At 40.7% G+C, this 17,542-nt stretch overlaps 1 protein-coding gene across 15 annotated transcripts in view; it reads left to right on the top strand.

The window, feature by feature from the left end:
- Positions 1-17,542, top strand: part of Pkp4 (plakophilin 4) — a 222,237-nt gene that overhangs the window by 152,359 nt on the left and 52,336 nt on the right. For all 15 annotated transcript variants that reach the window (XM_028872440.2, XM_028872524.2, XM_028872784.2 and 12 more), the window contains one exon: positions 649-683. In XM_028872440.2, the coding sequence (XP_028728273.1) occupies positions 649-683 (35 nt within the window). The remainder of the gene's footprint in view (positions 1-648; positions 684-17,542) is intronic.

Genomic DNA, 17,542 nt, shown 5'->3' on the forward strand with positions numbered 1-17,542 from the left:
TGGTGACCCCCAGCCATAAAATTATTTTTATTTCTATTTTATAACTGTAATTTTGCTACTATTATGATTCATAATGTAAATATCTGTGTTTTCCAGTGTTCTTAAGCAATCCCTTTGAAAATCCCCAAAGGGGTTGTGGCCCACAGGTTGAGAACCACTGCTATAAGTTAAGGAAACTCTATAACTCAAATACTGCCCTGGCCTGTAAGTCCTCATTTTTTTAATGTATTGGTCTAAGAATGTGGTTTAGGTTTTTATAAGACAACTTTCCATTCAGAGAATGCCCCTGCTAACTTGCGTGTCTGTTGGAGTCTCTCGTGGCTTCCTTTGAGCATTTTAGTGGCCTCGTGGGTCTTGTTAAATGTATGTGCTGCACATGTGGTTTCAATGTCGCAAACACCAGCTCTGTTAATGTGCTCAGTTGTTCTGATCTCTCTTTAATCTGCCTAATCTCCAATACAGTTCATCCCTAATTGATACAGAAGGTTAAATACAGTTTAAAAAAATAATTTAGAAGGGTAATTTTGAATTTTATTTGAGATTTTTATACTTTTACATAATTAGATGCAGCAAATAAAGTGTTGGTGTGCAAAAATAAGCTCACAGTTAAATTCTATGACAAAACCAATTTTTTTTCTTTTTCTCCAGCTCAACTGAAAAGTCATTTCCTTGGAGATCAACAGGTATGCTTTTTATTATTATTATTATCATTATTATTATTATCATTATTATTATTATTATATAAAAAGTGTTTTTGTGTTTTAGAGACACACAAAAAAGCAGTTATTAGCTGGCACCCACCCCATAAGCCCTGTGCTAGGACTGAACCCACGGCCTTGTGCATGCTGGGTAAATACTCGACCACGGAGCTAAGTCCCTCACTCCTCCTTCGCCTGTTCTTTAACCTCCTGTCTCATGGTGGAGTAAGCCAGCAGAGCTTCTGGCAGTACTGAGACTGAACTTCGCTCTGAAGCTGTGGTTCTAATAACCTTCATCCTTTAGCAATTGGAAGTTACAGCATTGCACAGCAACACCCCTACCATCAACTGTGTGTCTGAAGCTTTTCATCACAAGGAGACAGAGGGGACACCAGGAAGGTTATTGTCAAAAAGGATCCATCAAAGTTTTCATTGACATGCTTAGAGTTGCTTGAAATGTTCATTTTATATACTCACATTTAAAATAGCTGCTGCTCTAACATAGTCTGGTAGACTTTAATATAGTTTGTATATCCTGTTCCCTAAACTTGCCACATGGAGGATGAATTCCATTACAAAGAGTACCTGCCACTACTGCCAGGGTCATACTCGGTCCATGTGGAGTTTTGTATGGTGAGCAAGAGTTAGCCTTGAAGAAAACCCAGAGCACCAGATGCCCAGGATCTAAGCCTGTCTGCCCTTCGCCACGGAATCCCGGAGTTCCTCACATTGCTGTTCCACAGTGCTTGTTTGTTCAAACTGTTGATGTGTCAGATAATGGGAAAGCTCCCTACCTGCACGACCTGCGTATAGCATGTTAGTAAAAGCAGAGATACCCCATGAAAGAATATGCGGCTACCTTGGAAATGCGCGGGTGGGGCGCTTTGTGTCACAGATGGACAGACCACTTCCAAGATAGCTATGCAAGCATGAGCCTGACGCCCACCTGGTCTTCTCCTCCACCAGACTGGAGAGGAGGCATTCATTCCTACCACACAGAACACACAGTACAGCATTGTGTGGGAATATTTGAAACTAGTTTGGAAAGGGAGATGATGTGTAGATGTTAGAGGACTGAAATGGACCAGCAGGGAGATTGAGTCTCTCAGTAGTTATGAAGAGACCCTGAAAATCCTTTAAGAAGAGTAAATCATTTACGTATCCCTGGGAGAAACTGCATAGTTATGGATTGGATAGAAGAAAATGTAGCAAAGAAAGACCAGCTGGAAATGTACTGCCCAAGTTGGTGTGGGAACCTCTGGACTGGGCTATTACTAAGAATTTGGAGACTGGCTTGGTGTGGACAGAAGACAATGATAACCTTAAGGTCTGGCACGGAGTAGGAGGGTGGCTTCATTGAAAATCTGGGAAATTCAGGATGGAGAGCCTGGGAAATTCAGGATGGGACACTTTGGACTATGGTGTTGGCGTGCTGGATTTAATGGAAAAGGTGCAAAGGAGAACATTTAGTAACTAGGTATGAATGTAAATGTAAGCCACAGTCCAGTGTGAAGACACTCCTGTTGAGCAGATAGCCCCACACACTCAGGTTTCATCAGATGGTTCAGACATGCAGCCAGCGTGCTGTAGACCATCTCAGTGACAGCAAGGCTGGAACCCTGAGGACAGCCCTGCTCACTCTTACTGGGAGGTAATCAGAGATGATCTGAAAGCCGAGGAGCCCAGGCCGTCAGCTGGGACCAGTGTTCTTCCCCTACTTTGTTACAGTATGTCAGGTCATCACAAAAGGCAGGAACCATGTCTGCCCTGCTCACCTGCCTGAATGAATACACGCATAGATGAATGAATAATAAATGTCAGGAAGGTTTGAGGGCATATACATTAGCTTCACAACTAAATTTGGAGCCCTTGGGAAGTTCCTTTTCCCTCTCTGCACTAGGACCTAGAAAATGCCCAGTCCTTAGGAAATATTAAAGATGCCCCTCTGTGAAAGAGGGGCAAATGTGTTAATTTAGAAACAAAATGTATACTTAGAAAAAATTACAAAATGTCGTGATTTTTTTTTTAACTCTGAAGAGCTTATTTTGATTCTTAACTGCTTTCCTCGGTGCCTTGAGATCCTTACACTGAAGACATGTCCAGCAGACAATCTGTGAGTCCATGCACTCCAGAATGGCCAGGAAACTTGGAAATTTACTTAAAAATTTATGAAATTCTGGGTTTGTTTGCTTCTCTCTCTCTCTCTCTCTCTCTCTCTCTCTCTCTCTCTCTCTCTCTCTCTCTCTCTCTCTCTCAACTCAGTTGCATACTTTTGATCATGAACTTGGTAGATGACTGTGTCATGTTGCAATGTCAAAAGGTTGGACACTCCTGGTGACCTAACAGGACATTACCACTATTGTAAATGTTGTCCTTGCCAGTGACCACTGCTGCCTTCCTCCTCCTCTTTCTCTTCCTCCTCTTATTTTTTTTTTTAAGACAGAGACTTTCTGTGTATCCCAGGCTGTCCTGGAACTCACTGAGTCATAGCCCAGGCTGGTTTGCTCAGCCCCTTTCTGCTGGGATTCACCATGCCCAGCATTTGTGGGATTTCCTTTATTGCAAATTTAACATGTCTGTTGTGACTCTGATCATATTGTCTCCCTTGCAGTTCTTTCTGTCTTTATATATATAAAATAACTTCATTGAGATATAACCCATATGCCCTACAATTTACACATTGAAACTGCACATTTCAATATTTTTGAATTCGGCACTCATCACCGCAATTAATTTCAGAGTGTTAGCATTGCCTGTAAAGATGCCACGTACATTTTATCCATCAGCTTTGTTTTCTACCCCAAACTACTACTCTCTTTCTTTATGAATTAGCCTATTCTAGACATTTCAGTTAATGGGTTTATGCGATGTGGCCCATCATGACAGACTTCTTTAGCTTAGCATCACATTTTCAAAGTACTCAGTTCCTTTTATTGATAAATAATCTTATGCTGGGTTATTGGAGAACATTTTCTTTATCTATTCATGAGTCGATACGCATTTGTTTCTCCTTTTGGCTATTGCTATGAATATTTATAAAACGTTCTGGGTGTGTGTTTTTACCTAGATGTGTATCTAAGAAGAGAACCACTCGGTCAGCTGGTAACTCAGAGCTGAACCTTTTACACACTCAGCAGAGTGGTTTCTAGTGTGGCTGGACCTCTGCCTACTAACAGAGTGTAGGGCTTTCTTTCCCCAGCCCTCCCACACTTGGTACTTTTCTTCCCATAGCTATCTTAGTGGATATGTTGTAGCATCTCCTCATTTTTTATTTGCTCTTCAGTGATGGCCAGCATCGTTTTTTCTTGGGTTAGTTTCTGGTTTTTGTTCTTCAAGCAGTGGCAAATGGCAAAGATTAATGTACTTTAATCTTACTAGCTGCCTTCCTATCTATTTTATTATAAAATTCCTTCCCAATTCTAAATGTGCTGTACACATACCCATTGGATGATGTTATAAAATGTAGGGAAATACAAAATAATTATTTATAATTAATCTCATCTCAGCTTTTCTGTGTGTTGTACATAGTTGCCCTTTCAGCAAACTTGAGAACATTGCTACATGGTTATATTTGCTGTTTTTTGTTTGTTTGTTTTTTAAGATAGGGTCTCACTGTATATCCCTGGTTGGCCTGGAACTCTCTATGTAGAACAAGCTGGCCTCTGCCTCACCAGATGCTAAGTATCTATTATTGAGTTTGAAATTCTTCTATGAATTCATCTTTAGTATTGCATAATAAGGATTTGGATTTCTTGAGAGCCTTGAATGGGTGTAGCACACAGTTGCCAGCGTTTATAGCAGAAGCCTTGCCCTCTTCAGATCTTCAGAGTTAATGGAGAATCGCAGCAGAGACTATAACTACCGTAATTGGCAGGGAGACCCAGAAAGGAGAACTATAAATATGTTCCATATCTATATTATTGGACATTACAGTTTGTTCCGAGTTTTACTATAAATAACTGATAATATAACTATATAAAATATGTCTACTAGGTTTTTAGGAAGAAAAGTATGTATGGTGTATTATGCTGTTAAGGTCTTTGATGTATGTAACCAAGTGGCTTTCTCACAAGATTGTGTTCTGTTTCTCTCCCTCATGGCACCTGTCTATGAAATTGAGCCTCTTACATCTTCTCCCTAATGTCTTTTGTATCTGGAAAAATATAAATTTCCCTAAGAGTCAGTACCCTTCTTTCCTGCTGGAGAGTTACTATTTGATGGGTAAGAGTTCTTTATGGTCCAGCAATAAGAGCTGTATCTCTGCATCAGACTTTGGCTGGGAAAGCAGAAGCTTCGCCAGCTAGTTCAATATAGGGAATTTGATGCAGAGAACCAGTAGTTATGAAAGTAAGGTCGAAAGAGCTGAGAGATTCAGCTGGATAGTGGAGTATCCTAGAGACTTATGCTGCTGAATGTCTGCCACCATTCCCAGGGCTGGGGGCAATGAGGTGCTTGGCTTGTCGGAGTCTTAGAGTTGCCACAGTTGGCACAGGGAGTTGTTCGGTATTCCTTGAAACCAGGGAGATGCCCTCTGTGGCAGAAACGCTGTCTGAAGTTGAGACGAAGTAGCACCTGTCTCCTCTGCCATTCTCTCCCACCCAGCCGCTGCTGCCTGCCGTCCTGAGCTAGAGAGGGCAGGCAGCTAGAGAGTGTTAGCTACCAACACCAGGCAGGTGTGGGGTGCTCCTATGTGTGTGATGCACAGTACCGAAAGATGAAGGCACATGATGAGAATGCAGTATCTAGGACCTCCTGGACCCTTCCTTCTTCCCTCATCCCCACACTTAGGTCAGCGTCTTTAGGATTTGTATCATAGGCAAGTAGCAAACAATCATTAATGTGCTTGACATTTTTCTTAAAGTTTTTCAAAAAGTTTGCACAGGTGTGTGTGTGTGTGTGTGTGTGTGTGTGTGTGTGTGTGTGTGTGTTTTCCTTTTTGACTTTTCATCACCCTAGTAGGCTTTCCAGTCATCTCCTTGTATGTAAAATATATAAGGATACATAAAATATATGCCTGTGTAAGCATTAAATATATTTAATTTAAATACATAACAATTAAATGCTGCCCACATACCCCTCTCTCACCCCAGTACAGCAGGAGCAGGAAGATACAGCTGCAACAATTCTGTTGCCCTTGCCACAGCTGGGTCCCCCTTCAACTCCCAAATGACCTGGCCCCCTATTTTTCTTAGAGCCCCATAATCCAAGCTCTTACTCCAATCCGGGCCTTATATTCATGTATTTATTGTTTTGCAGGGTGGGTTTCACTTTCAGCTCTAACAGCCGTAAATGCAGCAGTCCGTGTGCTTTCTCCTGGCCTCACAGAATTCATCGTGCTGTTCTGATATTTGCCTACTTTTAGCCATGCTTACAGCATCTAAACTGCGGCCAGGACAGTAAGCTAAGCTACAAGGGCAGGAAATTGAAAATTGACTTTATGAATAAAAGTAAAATCCCATTCCTTTTATGCTCCTTTTTCTAGTAGATAATAGCTGCCCTTTACAAGTTCAAGTGTAAATTAATAATTGTAATAAAATGACAGTTTTGATGCTCTTTTTACTGTAGTAAACCTTATTGTATTAATTCTGTGTATGTAGAAGCCCAGACAGAACAGAACGTACTGTGAAAATCTTGCCCAGAATGAGCAGGGGTGGCTTTGACATGTGGAAAATATTTCAAAGGTCTTCAGCGTGCTGTGTCTTTGGCTTGTTCTCAATAAAAGACACCTTCATTCTCTTCCTTGGCTCCCTCTGTAAGGAAGGACTACACAGAATGAATGTAGCTGAAGGTCTGCTACTGTTCTCATCATCTTTATATTTTGCATTTACTTGCAGACAATTTCTGCTTTTTTCTCCCTCTTTAAAGTTTTACAGATTTGATTTGAAAAGTTCATTCCCTTAAAAGCCTTCCAGGAAGAAGGTGAATTGTTAGCAAGGCACAGCGTTGATGTCTGGGAGAGATCTTGAGGATGCTACCTTCTGTTGAAATGCCAAACCTGAGCCCAGCTGTTGAATTTTGTTTTTAAATAGCCAACTTACTGCAGCATCTAAGGAAGAACTTGGGGTGCACTAAGCAGAAAGACTCCCATTTCTTCGTGATTCAGTTCAGGAAGATCTGGTTTTGTCCAGTGTTTGGTAGATGATGTGTGGTATTTACCCTGCACTAAGAATGGTAGACTTTTTGGAAAGAGGCACTTCCCAAAGGATGAGGAAGAGATGGCAATACCAAATCCTTGCATCCTGTGGGTCTGTACCACTTCCCTACAGAGCGATGCTGCTGCTCTGAAGCACTGGGCTTCCTCAACTCTTTGCCTGCTGCCCTCTCCATCACTCTGCATTTTCCACATCACCAGCATCATATTTTCACTTCATAAAACATCGGTACACTTCTTTTTGTCTCTCATGGGGAGGAGAATTTACTGTTTTGTGTCTCTGCTTTGTATTGTTCTTAGTCTCACATTTCTAGTAACCTGTGTTCTGCTCTAACCATTCAGAGGGCGGCCTGCCTTCCCATGCTGCCTTCTGTTTCTGTTTCATGAGTGTATCATGTTTCGTCATTTATCTTTGCATGTCTCTGAACATGTTATATACTTGTACAGTGAGGTAAATTTAAAACAGTATATATTGAAATAGAAAATAATGTCAGAATATCAGAAAGCACGTACTAATAATAATAAAGGGCCAAAAGGAGTGAGAAAGCCGACGTGGGCACATAGACTCTCGCAGCAGATGCAGTGTGTGGAATATCTGTTATGAAAAGAAACTTTGGGGGTTTTTATAGGGGTAAAACATCAACTGTATTTTTTTTTTAATGGACAACTGTAACAGTGTCTGGCCATCAGAAAGAAGCTTATGAAGCCAAGATGACAAGATTAGCTCTTTTGTCGCCGTTCACTGGTTGCTGCTTACATGCTTTGGCCATGACTTGTGAAATGTAAGTTGCTACAAATCACAATTTCACAGTTTTTCTGTTCCAGAAGAAAAAAAAAATCACTATAATCTGAGAAGTTGCCAGTTTGAAAGGGTCTGTGTGAGAAGTGGGGGGATGGGAAGAATCTGTCTCAGAAAACTGGATTAGACCGGAAACACCCACCTTGCAGAGCTGAAAGGCACTGATCTGTTCCACCCACCCCACAGTCAGTAAAACCCATTGTTTTACTGTTCTTGTTTAGGGGCAAAGAGATTTCCCTTTTTTTTTTTTTTTTTTTTTTTTTCATATTGAGCATCGAAGCCAGGGCCTTGTGAGTCTAAGACAAGTCTTCTACCACCCGCCAACTCAGGCTGACCCCAGACTCACTCTGTAGCCTAGAGCCTTGAACTTAGGGTCTTCTGCTTCAGTCTTCCAAGTAACTGGGATTACAGGCCTGAACCACCAGGCCTGGCCAGGCCCATTGATTTTAACACTACCATGGTTCCTAGAAAGAAGTGTTCAAAAGATTAATGAATATTAAGTAAGTGACGGGGCATTGGTACTCAGAAATTAGAAATTCAAGAGGCCAAAAAGATTAGGGTTTCTCAAAAAACAAATCAACAAACTACACAAGATAATAAAATGGGTGAAACTTGTAGTTACCCACGAGGCTTTACATAAATGTGCCCTGTAGATTCAAATGAGTAGGGAGAAAACAATAATTCTATGTAGTAAGGACTTCTGATATTTGATAATAAATGTGGAAGGGACAGGAAAGGATTGTAATCAAATAGAAATTTTAAAGCAATTACTTACTTTCAAAGTACTATATTCGTTTACTGTATATTCAGTATATTGAAATGTCGTGGTTTATAAATGTTGTCCACTGATTTCAGCCCTGTGTGACATTAGAAGTTAATGTATTCTGCCAAGTTTAAGACTATAATGGTAGGCTCTACATTTTGTTTATATGTAGAGAGATTTTTTTGTTTGTTTCTAAAATGGATAGATACAAGTTTTGGCACCAGAGTGAGTGTAAGCCCCCAGACACAAATACTGAAGATAAATGAGAAACTAGACTTAAGACAATTTTTCTTTCTGTCCATCTGGAACAAGCAATTTGCAACACAAAAAAAGCTTTAGTTCATCATGAGATAACACATGAGCTTAAATTGGAGCAAGTTATGCCTCAGTAGAAATGTGGCAATACAGTAGGAAGTGGTGTTATATTGTCCATACTAACAAATGGACTATTAGATCAGCGCTCATGTGTAAAATGACTACTGTATTATTGAAGATCTTGGGTATTGTAATTTATTGTGGCTATCAACTGTACAAATGACAAAATTTAACATTCACTAGCTTCCTATTTCTCTTCAAAATGCCAGGAGGATAAGAGTTTCTTGTAAAACCCAAACGTGGAGTCCAAATTTTGAACTCCCTTTGTTTGTGTGGGCCTGACTTAGTCACGGACACAGAAGGAACTGTTACAAAAGTAAATGCTTGTTTGTTTGTTAGAACTTAAACGTCTAGAAACACCTGTAGTAAAGGAAGACTTTGCTTCGTCCCTACACCTTCCCATACTGTAGCACAGCCCTCTGTCGACCCACACAGAGAGGACTGATAGCTGCTGTGTATTGTGTTCTTTTCTGTAAATGAGCACAGATGTGAATTTTGTTTGTTTCACACAAATTACCACATGCTATTTGTTGTCCTGTGACTTTCTCCTCCTCCTCTTCTTCTCCTGTTCCTCCTCTTTCTCTTCCTCCTTATCAACCTGGTAAAACTTGTGTTTCTATGTAAGGATATAAAGATATACTTTGGTCTTTTTAAGAGTTGAGTGGTATCTTCTTTCCTTTCCTTTTTCCTTTCCTTTTTCCTTTCCTTTCTCCTTTCCTTTCTCCTTTCCTTTCTCCTTTCCTTTCTCCTTTCCTTTCTCCTTTCCTTTCTCCTTTCCTTTCTCCTTTCCTTTCTCCTTTCCTTTCTCCTTTCCTTTCTCCTTTCCTTTCTCCTTTCCTCTCCTTTCCTCTCCTTTCCTCTCCTTTCCTTTTTCCTTTCCTTTCCTTTTTCCTTTCCTTTCCTTTCCTTTCCTTTCCTTTCCTTTCCTTTCCTTTCCTTTCCTTTCCTTTCCTTTCTCCTTTCTCCTTTCTCCTTTCTCCTTTCTCCTTTCTCCTTTCTCCTTTCTCCTTTCTCCTTTCTCCTTTCTCCTTTCTCCTTTCTCCTTTCCTTTCCTTTCCTTTCCTTTCCTTTCCTTTCCTTTCCTTTCCTTTCCGTTTTTTACTTGGACAAACAGGGGTGAAGATCTCCTTAGCATATCTGGTTGTCTCTGTCAGATAGATTTCTAGAACTGGGCCTGCCAGGGCAGGAGTACCTGCCTACACTTTGACATTGCAGTTTGCCTGTTAAAAATCCTTAATGGTCTCTACCTCTGTAGATGCCAACTAGAGCCCCATCTCCGTGTGCTCAGGATTACCAGAGTACAGGAAGGAAATCTTGATGCATGTTTAAATTTTCAGTGAGTTATTACGTTTTTAAATAAGATTTTGAAAAGTCTTTTGTTTTAAATATACTCATATCATTCCATTTATAGGCACACTAAAAGGAATAAAATCATTTAAAGAACTCATTATTAAATATTCGTAAATCATAGCATTCCATAGAGGGAAACACAGCTGACAGTCATTATTTGATCGGTTCGTACAGGCACTGGAAAGCATCATGACCTTGGAATAATTGAATTATTGTACTGTGTCCTGCCAGCTCTGCTTCCTTCTGGATTCATACATGGCTCAAAAGATCAGACATATTTTCTTCTTTAAATGAATGTGATAGCCACCACTCAGACAAACAGAAAGCAACCTTCTTTACCATTGTTGGAGTAGTTAGGGTTCCAACCCTCACTCCAGATGGCCCCAAACTTCTCTATACATCAGATCTTCTGGAGGACTTCTAAGCTCTGTGCTCAGGCTTCACCACACACAGTGAAATTCAAAATTTGGGTTTGGAACAAGGTGTCCATAATCTTCAGGCTTTGAAGCCAATTTATTGCTGGGGTTTCCTCAATAAGACAAGACATGAAAATTAGCAGTGATCATTCCTTTCTACATTAAGGAGCTTAAGTAACAGTTGTACCAATAAAACAGAGTCTTCTTTTGATCTGATTCGTATCAGACAGCTAAACAAAAACACTTTCAAGACACCAGGAAAATTAATTGTGAAGTCAATATATGACTTTGAAGTAATTACAGTTGTATAGTGTCCTGGTTTTATAAAGGGACATGGAAATATTTAGAGATGAATGATTTGCTAAAAGAGGTACTAAGATTCTATAACAAAGAAAGGAAAAAGATAAACGGACGATATTAGAAGTGTTATAAATTCCTTACATAAATCATTTGAAATATTGGGGTTAAAATGACACATCAAAGTGACTTGAATAAAAGACAGAAAAGGTTGGCTGTATTGTACAGGGTTTTCTCACCCATGAATCATAGAAAGAAACTTATTGTGGAACAGATGACATGAGTTTTCCAGCAAGTGGGTATTAATTTAATTCATATTTTCTGCATATTTGAGATTTTTAAATGAACATTTATTAAGCAAAAATACTTGTACTATCCTCCATTACCACCACAGAGCCAACCATTGCAGATGGAAAAATTGTGAAATCATGTTGTTCATGGGCATAATGTTTAGGCTGTGATGATTGTGCCTGTGTGAACTTCACCTTGTCATCTCTAAATAATTCAGTACAATAATTTGATTAACATTTACATCTTATTGTTTAGGATAAGTAGTCTGAATATAAAGTGTATAGGAAGTTGGGTGTAGATGCAACTACCCTTCATTTTTATATGAAGGTCCAGATTGGACTGCTGTGTGAGATTCTCCCTCTCTCTCTCTCTCTCTCTCTCTCTCTCTCTCACACACACACACACACACACACACACACACACACACACACACACACACGAGAAATACATAAGCATCTTCAGCATCCACACGTTCTTACATCTACAGATCCTAGAACCATTCCCTACATGGTGCTGAACAGTGAAAAGCAGCCTTTCTGCTTCAGAACTGTGAATTATCATTGTTTGTCCTTGGGCCATCACCAAATAAAAATACTATAAGTTTACTTCAACAGACATTCATCTGACTGTTTCTGAGCCACCTTGCAAAGCTTAAGTAGAGCTTAAGGGGTGTTTGCTTTGTTATGTTTGTAGAGAAGAGGGCTGAGGTAGCCTAGGCTGGCTGGGAATTCCCTGTGTAGCTAAGGATGACCCTACACAGGTCCTGCTTCCATCCCTAGTACACTACCATGCCTGCCTGGTCTAAAGCAATCTGTAGTATCTTCTTATTTCCTGATTTCCGATACCCATTTCTTTCTTCCTTTCGAGACATTTTGTTTGACCATGTGTGTATGCGCATGGATGCAGGAGCCCACAGGAAACTGAGAAGGGTGTCAGATCCTCTGGAGCTGGACTTGCAGGTGATAGTGAGCCTCCTGTCATGGGTGCCAGAAACCAAACTGAGAGTCCTCAGCAAGAGCAGCCAGCCCTCATAATGACCAAGCCTCCTGATTGTCTCATTTCTATGTTTGAGAGTTTTTTTCCAAGAGAAATAAAATCTGTCCATGAAAAATTATGAGAGTGACTTCAAGTGCTTGGCTGTATTTCCCCATAAGTTAATAACTTTTTACATCACCATGAATTCCTTAAGCTTTGTGTGGAGATTATCTGGTTTTGTAGCCACCTGGCCTCAAACTTGTGATCCTCCTGCCTCAGCTTGCCAAGTGCTAGGTTATAGTTAGGCACTACCATACCCAGCTCCTTAATTTTTTCTTCAACTTTCCCCAAATGAATCCAAGGCCCGTGGACATTTCAGAGTGCCTAGCGGTTAACTTTGTATCTGGCCCATTATTTTCCCACTTTATATTTCTTCTTGTTTTTGCTGGCTTTTTATAGTAACAAAGCATGTGTTCTTCTGTCGGGTAAAACACCTGTGTGTTCATTCCTGCACAGACTACAAATAGCTAATAAACACTCATTTTGCCATGGTTATGTATGGAAACCCCTATTCCTTCTTTTTCCCTGGAATTGTTTTAATGGTTTCACATTCTAGGATAAAATTCAGTAATTGAAAGTGTTCATTGTGAGGCATCTCCTTGGTGTTGCACAGAACTAAATCACATTTCAAGTTTGTCTTTGTGGAAATCAACGTATCAGTGAGCAGACAAAAAGTTTGCTTTGGCCACAAACCGAGACACAGACAGGCAAGCCGTTAGCGTGAACTTCAGGGCGAGCACTTGGAAGTAAACTAGAAGGCACTTCATCAATGGTTTTCTGTCTCCCAGAGCTTTTCATATAACATTTTCTAGATGAGCAAAATTTCAGCTCTGTCATGAATATTTAAAAGCTGATATGAATATTCATCAGCACTTAGACATAGTCAAGAAAACCAGACTAGGAATAATTTTATGAAACATGGGCTTCAACCCTTTCTCTCAAATCTGTACTTCCATTAAAAATCTAGCCTTGAGCCGGGCTGTGGTGGCGCACGCCTGTAATCCCAGCACTCGGGAGGCAGAGCCAGGCAGATCTCTGTGAGTTCGAGGCCAGCCTGGGCTACCAAGTGAGTTCCAGGAAAAGGCGCAAAGCTACACAGAGAAACCCTGTCTCAAAAAACCAAAAAAAATCTACCCTTGAAAGGGTATTTATATGTACACAGTAACTTTTAGCTGAGTCAGCAAACTCATATGTATCTTTAATATTCTTAAATTATCAGCCTGCCTGTTTTCCAAGTGCCAGGCAACCTTTCTGTGTTCCATGTTTCTATCACCCTGTTTGGAACTTTCACTCCAAAAGTATTTCCAAGCAATCTCCTTCCCTCTGTTCCTGGTTGTCTGCTGTAAGGATGTATCATACATACCACAAAGTACTAAATAGGAGGAATCCTTTTGGGACCAGGCCTAGGTCCACTTTCAGAACTTGTCCTGGAACTTTGCTTCTGAGCATAGAAGGCCTCTGAGGCATTTCTGCACTTGTAGAAAGTAGATTCTTCTTGCATCTGAGGATGTTGATTCAGGAGTGAGAGCCTCAGGGTCCATCAGGAAGATTCATGCTGTGTTCCTCAGTTCACAGGCCCCAGTTGGAAGGAACTGTTAGATATTGCCATCTCCTAAACCCCATAGCCACTTGGAAGACTTGGGAGAACAGCAAGGAGAACCCAGCCTGAGGTTCCAGCGTACTGGGCTGTGAAAGACTCATTACAGTGTTGTAGATGCCAAAAATCTCCCCTGAGCGAGAGCTCCTGTTGCCATGGTGATTTACACAGTGCAGACCTCCCTCGCCCGCCTCATACAGTCTAACAGCGTGGTGTGTGGCTTAACAAAGCAGAGCCATTTTAATGACTCCAGATTCTTTAATGAAGACTTTCTCTAAGCAAATGTTCCGTGTGTGTGTGTGTGTGTGTGTGTGTGTGTGTGTGTGTGTGTGTGTGTTCTATTTGGAGGTGGATATTTCAGAAAACAAAATAATCTATGTTATATTCCATCTTTAACTAGGAACTTCGTGAGGTAAATAACATGTCAGTTTTTTGTTATTATCCTTAACCTGCTAATATTTTTTATAGATGAAACTTTATGCAAATTAATCATCTTTTTAAAAAAATTAGAGCATTCAGATGAAATTTGACAGGCAGGAAGGACCATGATTCCAGTATCTTCCATTCTTAGGCTCAGAAGGAGATTCCATTGTACCTTAAAGAATGTTCAGGCTCTATTTTTAGGTACACACTTTCTTGGAAGATGCTAACTGATGTTTGAAAATGCCCATGAAAACATGTCTGTGATATCTTTTGAGTAATATGTTGTTCAGGATGCAGTTAAAAGTAGCATTCACATGCCATTCATCATTGAAATGTTTTGATTTCCTATCCTGACCAAATAAAAATCACAGCCCTGCCAACTATGTATTCTAGGTTACAGTACTAGTCCTAAGATGGTTCACGCTGCCCTTTATGCTTCTGGTTTCTCTGATTTGGAATGGTACCTTCCTCCAATCTGCATAAGCTATGTTGTAAAGTAAGACTGTATAAGTAATACATAACTGATAGCTACAGCCCTCACCATTCTCAAATCAGGAAAATTTTTGTCAATTAATTAGGAAACTGGTGTTCTGATTATCTAGTGCATTGTGACCACAAGTACATGCATTTGTGTGTGTGCTTTGTAAACTAATAAATGTTCAAGGAAACACAGTGAATGATAGCAAAACTAGTTTTGGAAGCCACTTGACTTTGTTGTAATGAATCAGAAGGCATCTCAGTACCTGTTGTCTTATGGACACTTACTGATGGGCTGCGCAGAAAGAGAAAAATGCCTGAGGAGCTTGTGCAGAGTATAAAGGTTGATTGATTTATAGTTCATATTAAATAGATCTTTTTATCAAGTTGACACAACTCTACCTGGCATATTTGCTTAGAGATAGGCTACAAAACCCCTCTTTCCTCTACACCCAGTTACGTAGCTCTCCTGTTTAGACTCTGCTAGCATGGCAGTGTGGTACTGTAGTACCCAGTCATCTTACTAGGACCCCTTGCTCTCTGTCCGCTGGCTCCCAGGGCACTGAATTGAAAAACAGAAGAAGCAGTCAGAGGATAAGACTCCAAGGGTACATGGATAATGTTACTTTTAGAGTAATGTTGTTTGACTTGCTTTTCTATTTTTAACTAATTGTGTTAGGGTTTTTTTTGTGTGTATGTTATCATTTTTAGTATGACCAGTGTAAAATCAGTATACTCCTTTGTATTTTCTCTCAATTTGTTTAAGTTTTATTTTTAATGTGTGTATGTGGATGGGCATATTTGAGTACTTGTATGTGCCAGTACATGTGCAGATATGTTTGTATGTGTGTGTTGAGGCAGAGGGTGGTGGCAGAGCACAGCTTTGGCTATCATCCTCAGGACCACCACCTCCTTTGAGGCAGTCTTTCATTAGCCTTGTGCTCACCAATTAATAACCTGGCAGGCTGGGGAGCCTCAGGGATCCTCCTGTCTCTCCCTCCCCAATGCTGCAGTTACAAGTGCATGATGCCACTCTGGCATTTCATGTGGTTTAGGGGATTAACAGGCCCTCAAGCTTGCAAAGCAAACACTTTCTCAACTATTTCCCCAGTCCATGATTAATTTCAATTTTTTTTCTTTCCTCAGTACTGGGAATTGAACCTATGACTTTGTGCTTGCTGGACAATTGCTTGCCCAATGAACTACATCCTAGCCTTGTATATGTCTCATGAAGAAAGGTTCAACTGCTTGTCTCATGGTTTCTGAGATAATATTATATTCCATTGGCTAAAAAGACAGAGTAGCCCAGGTTCAAAAATTTTAAGGTGTGACTCTCTCTTTTTCTAGGTAATAGCTCTCTATAGTTGTAGGTTTGGCTCTCTGTGTTTTCTAAGGGTACCATATACAAACTTTGAGTGTTTTGGGTTTCTGTGAAGAAACTTCTTCATCTGAGACATTGCATACCACTTGGTATTTCTAACCCAACTCCTTGATGTATTGGCATTTCAGGCTTTAACTAAACCTAGGACTGAGGATACAGCTCAGTGGGAAAGCACTTGCCTAGCATCTGTGGGGCCCTAGGTTCAGTCTTTGTAACACACACACACACACACACACACACACACACACACACACACACACACACACGAGTGGGGGAGGTGCTTAAAGTCTGTTTCTTTTAAAGATTGGCATGTGTTTCTGGTGTGGGTGGGTGTGTGTGCGCGCGCGCGCGCGCGGTCTGGGGCAGCGACGGTCTCTGGGGCAGCTTTGTTGCTTCTTCCCCTCGCCTGCCCAGTGTTCTCTGCCTGAGTGAATGCCCCTTGTGGGCCTGTGGTCCTTCTGGTTCCCTGTGACTCTTCTAGCCCAGCATACTCTATGTGCTAATGAAGCCTTAACAGACTCCTTCAGGAACTGCTATATACCATGTGCAGAACTCTAGAAACCCCTAGTAGAAGATTACAAATGAAGCAGGTTACTTCAATGTTAACTCCCCGGCAGTGACTCAGATGATGTTTTACCATCTACCAGAGAGGCCACATGCAGCTGAAATCTTACATTAAAATTCCAGACTTGAGAATTCAGAGCTGTCACAGATTTCTACTGCCTAGAAATGTACTGTCAAATGATGGATCAGAACCCAGGCTGTTAGAAGCCCCTGTGAGGAATGTCAGCATCTCTTCCCACAGGCCAGGAAACAACTTCAACCTGAATCTGACATCACGTTAAAGGCTCAGAATGCACTAGGATTTCCCAATTCTCTCTCATGTGCTCCTCTAGACCAGCTCGACTAGTGTTACCTGAAAATTTTACTCTGTTTTGCATAGATCAACTTGATTGATTGAATTAAGCAAATTATTGAATGCATAAATAAAGGTATAACACGGTATTCTGAATCGGTACCCAGTAAAGGAGAGCTGCTATTGCTACTCAGTTTGTTCAACAGATACTTATTGAGCACCCACTGAGTACAAAGTACTACCCAAGGCACTGGGGACGCAGCAGCGCCGAGGAGACCAAACTCTGCCTCCCTGAACTTACATACTTTAAAGAGTATTCCTACAGTGCCACATATACGAGATCCCTAGGCAAGAAGGAAGAAATCCTAGTGAAGACATTGAAATCCTTAGAGCTGTATTTTGAGCTCAGAATGTGACTCAGAATTAGCTAAAATGTTTGAAAGTGAAGCAGCATTTCTGAAAATGTGTGTTAGCTCCGTAAAGGTTAAATCTGAAAACGGAGATCAAATGGCGACAACCCAAACATGGAGAGATGTATGTTTCATGTCTGAGAGGAAAGAGGGTGTCTGAGTAGTGTGCAAAATCAGCGTGAGCTATATCACCTCAATACAGCATTAAAAAAACAGGTTAGGA

The sequence above is a fragment of the Peromyscus leucopus genome, chromosome 4 (genome assembly GCF_004664715.2).
Source record: "Peromyscus leucopus breed LL Stock chromosome 4, UCI_PerLeu_2.1, whole genome shotgun sequence".
Taxonomy (NCBI): Eukaryota; Metazoa; Chordata; class Mammalia; order Rodentia; family Cricetidae; genus Peromyscus; species Peromyscus leucopus.